Source organism: Tetrahymena thermophila, assembly GCF_000189635.1.
Source record: "Tetrahymena thermophila SB210 genomic scaffold scf_8253880, whole genome shotgun sequence".
Classification (NCBI taxonomy): Eukaryota; Ciliophora; class Oligohymenophorea; order Hymenostomatida; family Tetrahymenidae; genus Tetrahymena; species Tetrahymena thermophila.
The window spans coordinates 112,469-121,280 of NW_002475955.1; the positions used below are offsets into that span (position 1 = coordinate 112,469).

Consider the following 8,812-nt stretch of genomic DNA (forward strand, 5'->3'; position numbering starts at 1 on the left):
TTATCTTAATCTTTTTACAATTCTCAGCTCTAAGAAGATTTTATTCCTCCACCAATGAATATTTAAATTAAAAGTAACATGCAGCTATTTAGCAATCAAATTAACTTTTAAAATTAGAAAAATGGAGAATCCCCATAGCAGTAAAGAAAAAACATAACAGAAGTAAGCTTTGCTAACAAATAAGATGACCTATTTAATTAGGCATCTAATTTTAAATTGATAAATAACTAAACTGATGTAAAATAAAATAACATTCATTCTATTGGCTTGCAATAAAAGGATAGCATTTTTAATTAAAATCCTCTCTCTTTCAGAAAGGAATTCTGTAATTAAAAATTTTAAAAAGATTTTTTGAATATATACAACAATGATTTGGAGTTAATACTTGATTAATTTATGATTTGCGACTAGAAAAATAAAAGCTTGAAGGAAGTACTGGCAGAGAGGTATTAACCAGAGAGCTACAACAAAATAATTTAACTCTTGTTGAAGAAATTAGATGAAAATTCTTCACTCAATTCAAATACAATAACAAACGACTAAATGTTCAGCTAGGAGCTAATTTATGACTGTCAATACAACAGCCCATAAAGCTAAACAAATGTAAATTATCACACCGAAGATGGAATCAAAGAAGAAAGCATAAAAAAGCAAAATGTATAAAAAATGAAAAACAATAACAACATTCAAGAATAAAAATATAGAATTCACATCTTGGAAACATATTGGGATGATAGTTTTTCAGTCGTAATAACTTTCTAAAACATATCTGAAAAGATTAATAACTAAGAACTTATTAAAGAAAATCAATATAAAGATTAGCTTCTATTCACAATATCTCACGATTTAAAAACTCCTCTAAATGGTATGTAATCAATACTCTAAGCAGCTCTACTCAAAGACAATGTTGAGCAAATTAAAAAGATGATCTAGCTAGTTCAAGTAAATGGGGATCTCCTCAATTATCTAATCAAAGATATTCTAGATTATGCTTAAGTGATCCACAAAAAGATAAAACCACGCCCAAGTTACTTCAACCTCCAAAACACTCTATAACAAATTAAGCAAACCTTTCTCTATTAAATACAAGAAAAAGGATTGAAGCTAAATATTGTGAATAATTTAAGTAATAGCTTTTTATATACAGATGAAATTCGTTTGAAATAAATTATTTTTAACTTTGTTTCGAACGCTCTAAAGTTTACCTTCTAAGGGTCGATCACTATCAAAGTAGAGGAGGTAAATGATTGCGGAGAAATAGAAGATGAACTAAATAATGACCCAGACTTCACTTAATCTCTTAATATTCAAATCAATAATAACCAAGCATTTTATAATGTAAACAATATCAACAACCTAAGCAGCAATAAGCTGAATATTCAATAATTAAATTATTACAACGATTTTGACTCTATTGTTGAAAAACAGACAGGCTTCGATGAAGAACTTCTAAACTAACAAAATATTTAAAATCTCTATTCACCTAATTTTCCTTCTAATTCTAACTTTCTTACAAATTAAAAAGACTCAAAACTATTTTAAACACCACAACTAATTTCCAATCCAATTTAAGCAAGAATAAATAGCACACCTATTAGTCAACGAGAGTTCAACAAAAAACACAATGTAAATTTAACAAAGTACTGTTTTACAAACAATATAGAATAATTTAAGAAGTAAATAAATAATGAATAACTTTAAAATAACTAAATTGCAAATGAAAATTAAAACGCAGTTATAGACATCCCAAATAAAAAGCAGAATTATCATGCAATTTTCGATTAATCAAGCATTGCTCAATAGCATCAAAGTTAGTTGAGAAAAAGCACTAGACTTTAAAAGTAAATTACTAATTAAGTTACTCATTCGCTAAGAAATAGTAAAAACACATAACTATCTCCAAGTAACACACCAGATTAACCAGAAAAATTATTACAACAACAAAATCTTTAGATAGAAATCGATAATGAAAGTCACAAAAGCTTAGCTATTAAGACGATGAATAATTATAATATCTAGTAATAAGATTAAGAGAATGAGATCATCTAAATCACAGTTACTGACACTGGCTTAGGAATGGATAAAGATCTGCAGAAGTAACTTTTTAGCATGTTTGGAACATTCGAATAGAAAGGTGTCAACAAAGAAGGAGTCGGGTTAGGCTTGATTATCACTTAATCCCTAAGTTAATTGCTAGGCCCTAAGAAAGACAATATTAAAGTTAAATCTATAAAAGATTAAGGCAGCTCATTTTCATTCAAAATATATCGTCGTTTATAATAAGTCGACTCTCCTAAACGCAAAGCTAACACTATCCTTTCAAGTAATAAGCAGCAAAATCTATTAGGATAAAATTAAAAATACGGATTAAATTTGAAAAACAACTTGGAGTTGAATATAGATGACAATGATTAAGAAATAACTACTGCTATTAATCAAAATGACACCTAAAAGATATGCGATTTCATATAAAATCTTCTCACCAGACCGTATAAAATGCTAATAGTTGATGATGTTTAATTCAACATATCAGTATTCAAATGTATGCTTCATTAGCTACAAAATGTAACTTTTGACCATGCTTACAATGGTCAGCAAGCAATTGATAAGCTTAAAAAAAATAATTATGACATAGTCTTTATGGATATAAATATGCCTGTTATGGATGGAATATAAGCAACAAAATAAATAAGAATACTAATTTAATAAAAGCTAGTCTAACCAACAATAATTATAGCACTCACAGGCGATGATATAGATTCTGATTCAAATAAATTTAGCTCTAAAGGATTTAATGCTGCCCTCTCAAAGCCGATAAAATTAGAAGACTTGTATTTTGTTTTAAAAAATTTGAAACTCTCTTGAAATTTAATTAATTAATTTATTTTTTTCTATTGTTTAAAAGTATTTTCTAATTCAATTTTATATTTTCTACTTATTAGCCAATTTAATAATACATTTTATAAATAAAATAATTCTCGCTTTCAAAACAAAAAACTATATATCCTAAATTCATTTTGGTGTTAAGATATTAAAAAATGTAAATCTTTATATTATTTTGTTATTTAATTCTTCTTAATAGCAGTTTGCTTGTTTGTTTATTTTTTGTTTTTTTAATAATTTAATAATTTGTAAAATTAATTTATTTTTATAATGGTTTATTTAAATTTTTAGAAGTATTAAAACAAATAAACAAACAAATACATATTTTAAAATAATAAATATCTATTGCTTTTAATAAGATCTTGCAAGGTTAGCTTCATTAAAATAATACAATAATAAATCAATGTATTTTAACAAATTAAAAAATCTTGATAATAATTATTAAAAATATTATTTTATAATAAAAACATAAAATGTATTTCATTCTAGATGAAATTTTAAAATAAGTATCTGTTTAGTCCTTTTGAAATTACAAATAGCAAAAACTCAAGAAAATATCTAAGAATTTTATTTAAGAAGATCTATTCACAACTTAAAAAACAAATGAATCTGATATTTATTTTTTTCAGAACTTTATGTACAAATATATTTTGATATTTATAAAAATTAATTATTTAATTTGTTATAAAATCTATTTTGTTATTGGTTAATAACATAATTTATTATGAGATGTTTATTTTTAGTATTATTTTTTGTATTTATTTGGGAAAATGCTTAAGAAATTTCATCTGATTAAATAAAATTTTGGCTAATTTTGGCTAACTTAAAATACTAAAAAATATTTTTGCTCGTTTGATTCAGCCAATGTGCCTTTACAAGTAGACTACAACTAGATAATGGTTAAAATTGGTAAAGCAAAAACCTTTGAAGATAAATATAACATTTTATAGATGAAGAGTGCCCAGTAGATATTTGATCTTGTGTATAAACCAAAGATATAATTAAGCCTGAATGAATATATAAAAATATTAGAATAGCTCACAAATATTTGTGTTGGTTAAACTTACAAGGAAATTTATGGAGTAGAAAAGATTTTATCTAAAATTGAAGAGAATTTTAAACTTTTTAGCAACTTTGGAGCTTAAGAGGATGAAAATTCACCTTATATTGGAAGTCTCATGAAGAGTTTAAATTAAATTGAGTATTACAAAAACATGGAATTTTGGATGAAGATATGCGATCAGATTTGTTAGGAAAGAATGGATTTCACATCTAAAGAAATAAGAGAATCTCTTTTAGGGTTATTTATTATTAAAAGATTAAGTAGCAAAGAATGGCAATAAAAAATAGTTTAGAAATCGATCAGAATCCTTATTAGTTATTTTGAGGTTCATCTTTCAAAGAATTAATTTAATTTAGATGATATTGTCACTTTGGGATATGCTTTCTATTAACATTATGGGTAAGATTATTTAAAAAATAAGACCTACATCCTATAAACAATAGAAATGAATGCTTCTACTCAAATTAAATAAATGCAAGATGAAATTTTCTTTTCAAATGCTAATGAAACAAATAATTCTAAGAGACATAAAAATAATACTGCAGATTAATAATGCTCGGATTAGCAGTCAAGTGAAAAATGTGATTAAATTAATTAGGAGTAATAGTAAAATTTAAAAAGAGATCATGAAGAAAAAATTAATGAATTAGAAGAAGACATCAAAAACTAGCTGATTCAAATTGCTTTCTTATTTAGTTTATGTGATTACAAATCGTCCTACATTATCAATTAAATAAGCTAATATTTTACACCTAATATACTAAGTTAGTAGAAACAGAGTTAATATTTTGAGAAAAATAGGTACCTGATGTCTAAGTTTTTGTATTACTTGACTTATATTTAATAAAAAAATTATTTTAATAACATAAACTAATACTTTCCAATGATTGAGGAAAACTTGGTATCATACAGTAGTAAATTAAAACAGAAATAAGCTTTGTAATAATTTTCTAGCAGTAATAGTGACCTAACAAATAAAACATCATCAGACTATAAAATAGTTTATAAGAGAAATCTTGAGTATGATGACATCAAATAAGAACAGTTTATCTTTTAAAAATTCAATAATAAAATAGATATAACTCTCTAAGATTTGTGCCTAATATTAGAAAGTATTTAAGTTTTGAACATAGAAAGTATAGATCTATGGCTTTCAGAGATAGATTTTATTTTTTCTCAAATCGATGCTGAAGCTTGTTACTTGATGGATTTAGTTCGCTTTTTGAAGGTAAGGTTAGATATTAAATAAATAGATTTTAATGACACACCTCCTCTTTTATTAGAAGAAGTTTAGAAAAAAATTATGAATTGCAGATTTACTTAAAATGATGTTATTTAGTTTATTCAATTTTGTGAAGAAAATAAAGTCACTCATAACTTTGTTGATTTATACAATTACCTTCCATATTACGTAGCAAACAACATATTTTTCTATACTTGGGAAGAAATGTGTTTCCTTTACTATCACTTCATAAAAGATAGAATCCTCTTTTAAGAATCTTAAATTTCAGAAATAAATGGAAGACTAAATGTTATAAAACAGTACATAAAACTTGAATATTTTTCCTACAACAATAGAAAAAACACCTAAATGTCCCCAGAGAGCAATTTCTATAAAGTGTTAAGTGTAGTTGATTTAAATGATTTCTATAGTGAAAATAGCTAATATTGAAAAAATAAATAAATATTTAGATAACTATTTTATATTCAAACTTTTAGAAACTTTTAAAAAATATAAAATAATTAAAAAAGATTATTAATATTTTATCTATTAATTAATTTTTTTAAAATAAATAAATAATAAGAAATTTATCTTTCTTTAAAAGAAAATTCAAAAGAAATATTTTTGAATTTTATTTAAATATATTAGTCATCTCAAATTTTATATTGCTAAAGTGCATTGTTAATAATAGAGATAATATGATTTTTAAATTACTTTTTATTTTTATATATTTACTTTATTAAATCTCTCCGCTGTATAGTGAAAATAGCTAATATTGAAAAAGTAAATAAATATTTAACTACCTATTTTATATTCAAAAACTTTTAAAAAATATAAAATAATTAAAAAAGATTATTAATATTTTATCTATTAATTAATTTTTTTTAATATAAATAAATAAATAATAAGAAATTTATCTTTCTTTAAAAGAAAATTCAAAAGAAATATTTTTGGATTTTATTTAAATAAATTGTTATTTTTAAATTAGTTATCTTAAATTTTATATTGCTAAAGTGCATTTTTAATAATAGAGATAATATGATTTTTAAATTACTTTTTATTTTTATATATTTACTTTATTAAATATCTCCGTTGTATTGAAAAAAGTAAAATAATAAATATATTTTCATATGAAAATCTTTTAAAAATATAAATTATTTATTTTCTATATTTGTTTAATTTATATTCATTTATATGAATAATGTAATTTGTAAAACTTTCATAAAACATCATAAAAAAGTGCTTGCAAATATTCTTTTATTGATAGATTTATTTCATTTATATAATTGATTTCTTATCCATTATAAAAAATATAATAATTTGAATTATTAAATTCTATTATTTTAAATTTTTTTTGTTTATATGATTAATATCTCACTATATTTAAATTTTAAAAGGAAATTCATTTAAAAATTCAAAGTAGAATTTTTCATATTTATTTTTGGTAAATCTATTTTCTTGAATTAAAGGCTCTCAATTATAAATTTATTTCATTTAGTAATGTAAAAAGTAGAATTAATTAATTTTCATTTTTATTAAAGCTAATTTGTTAAAGAGTTAGTTATTGATGAGATTTAGGTTTATAATAAGGCATTTATTTAATGATAAAATAAAAAAATAAATACAAAATTATTGTTTAATTTTGAATTTAATTAAAAAGGTTTTAATAAACTAAAGATAATATCATTTTGCATAACTTAATAATTCTATTTAGATAATTTTATATGCCATTTGAACATGCTTTTAATTAATTACATTTATAGACAGACTAATTTTAAATTATTTTAAAGATTACTTAATAAAAAAGTATGTATGTAACAAGCAAGCAAAAGAAAGATAGAATACACTTATTTAGTTAGCTCATATATTTAAATAACTTAGGATAAAATCATTATTATTATTGTTCACCTTCATTAGAAACTGATTAGGAAGAAGTTATTATTTTTTGAATAATAGTAGAAATATCTTAGTGAATTGATTTTTAACCTAACTTTGATTGGATATCTGCAGTAACCTTAGCAAGACGCTCAGCATATTTAGTTTTTTAAGATTCAGCAATTTTCTATTCAAGGCACTCGAAATATTCCAAAGTAATAGCATTGTTGGAAATGATATTTTCAGTGGGAACCTTGGTTTAATCGACTAAATTGAAATTGGAAAGATTAACTAAAGATCCATCAATATCTTTGTTTGCAAGAGCGAGGTAAGCTCTTCCAATAATTGTATGATAAGATTAAGAACATTTTTTAAGATGAGCAAGGAATTTAGTTTCAACCTTATTTTGGGTGCCTTCCTTGGGTTCTGGATTTGCAATTTTTTGTCTTGCAATACCAGTTAAAATATTGTTAATGGTGTTTTCATTGATAGAAGTTAGGACTTTTCTGTATGCAATCTAAGCTACATTTAAGATTATTCCTTAATTTTTCTACTCAATAGCATAGTTAGATACCAACTCTAAAGTTCTATCTTCTAATTTCAAAAAGTGAGTGTTGGAATAAATGCGGGTAAGTTCATTCAAACCTTCAGCATTATTCTCTTAAATGTAATGCTCAGCTAACTTGTGTAATACGCTTGAGTGAGGATAGTACATTAAAAAATTGTGATTAATCAAAATTTCATTGATAAGAGGAGCTGCTTTCAATTCAGCTGCCTTTTCAAGGAATCTATCAACTTAGGCATTAGTAAATTTTTGCTTGTGACCTATAAAGTTGTAATAAGCATCACGAATAGATTTGATATCTTCTTCAGTTGAGGCTATTTTAACCATTTTTGAAAATTGACCAGGATGGAATTTAATGTAGCCTCTTTCATCTTGAGGAGTGAAACGCAATAAATAATCATAATATTCCTTAGCATTAGTGTACTTGTTAATATCATCTTCTTAATCTGCTTCTTTTGCTAATTAGGCGAATTAGTTAGCCCTCTTGAAGCTCAAACTCTTACATAATCTATTCTAAAATAATTAAACAACTTTCATTGCTTGCAAACCTTTTTTTACTTGTCTTTTAATTGTTTATAACAATTAAATTGATTAAAGATACCGCTTTTATCTTTGTCTTATTTCCTTTCCGAAATTGTGTATAAAAACCAATACAAATAAATTAATACATTCATTCATTCATAGTATACTTGCTTGCTTGGTTGCTTGTAAATCTTCTATTAAATTTCATATTAGTTTCCATCTATCTATCTTTTAAAATGTTACCAATTTTTTCTCGAAAAAACTTTTTACAAACTAAATAAGTCGATTTGCTACCTCTAATAATTTTTAAATTGATTTATATTAATTCATCTTTCAATCATATCTTTTCTAATATTTATTCATTTTAAAACCTGTTAATTCTATTTCATAAATTTAATGCTAATTTTTAAACAGAAATATTTTTCTTAAATTTAAATTTGCATTATGATTTAATTTATTTTATATTAAATAAGATAATTATTTTATTTAAATTTCCTATAAAACCAAACAAATTATTTAAAAATATTAATTAAATTATTTAAATACAAGCCTTATTCTCATTTTTACTATTTAAATATATATTGGGGTTGGGGTTGGGGTTGGGGTTGGGGTTGGGGTTGGGGTTGGGGTTGGGGTTGGGGTTGGGGTTGGGGTTGGGGTTGGGGTTGGGGTTGGGGTTGGG

General features: G+C 23.9%; 3 protein-coding genes across 3 annotated transcripts; 2 read left to right on the forward strand and 1 right to left on the reverse strand. All coding sequences in view use genetic code 6, as the record gives it.

The window, feature by feature from the left end:
* Positions 1 to 78: 78 nt before the first annotated feature.
* On the forward strand, positions 79 to 2,865 carry TTHERM_01055720 (response regulator receiver domain protein; the record flags this gene model as incomplete). The annotated part of the gene is made up of 1 exon (XM_001027538.2): positions 79 to 2,865. One exon carries the CDS (start codon positions 79 to 81, stop codon positions 2,863 to 2,865), a length of 2,787 nt encoding a protein of 928 aa, XP_001027538.2.
* Positions 2,866 to 3,627: 762 nt separating this feature from the next.
* TTHERM_01055730 (hypothetical protein) lies at positions 3,628 to 5,618 on the forward strand (the record flags this gene model as incomplete). Its single annotated transcript, XM_001027539.2, has 1 exon — positions 3,628 to 5,618. Exon 1 carries the CDS (start codon positions 3,654 to 3,656, stop codon positions 5,616 to 5,618), a length of 1,965 nt encoding a protein of 654 aa, XP_001027539.1. The 5' UTR covers positions 3,628 to 3,653.
* A 1,438-nt stretch (positions 5,619 to 7,056) lies between these two features.
* Positions 7,057 to 8,262, reverse strand: TTHERM_01057750 (hypothetical protein; the record flags this gene model as incomplete). The annotated part of the gene is made up of 1 exon (XM_001027543.2): positions 7,057 to 8,262. A coding segment is annotated over one exon (1,206 nt), but the record flags the coding sequence as incomplete, so codon positions are not given.
* Positions 8,263 to 8,812: the final 550 nt, after the last annotated feature.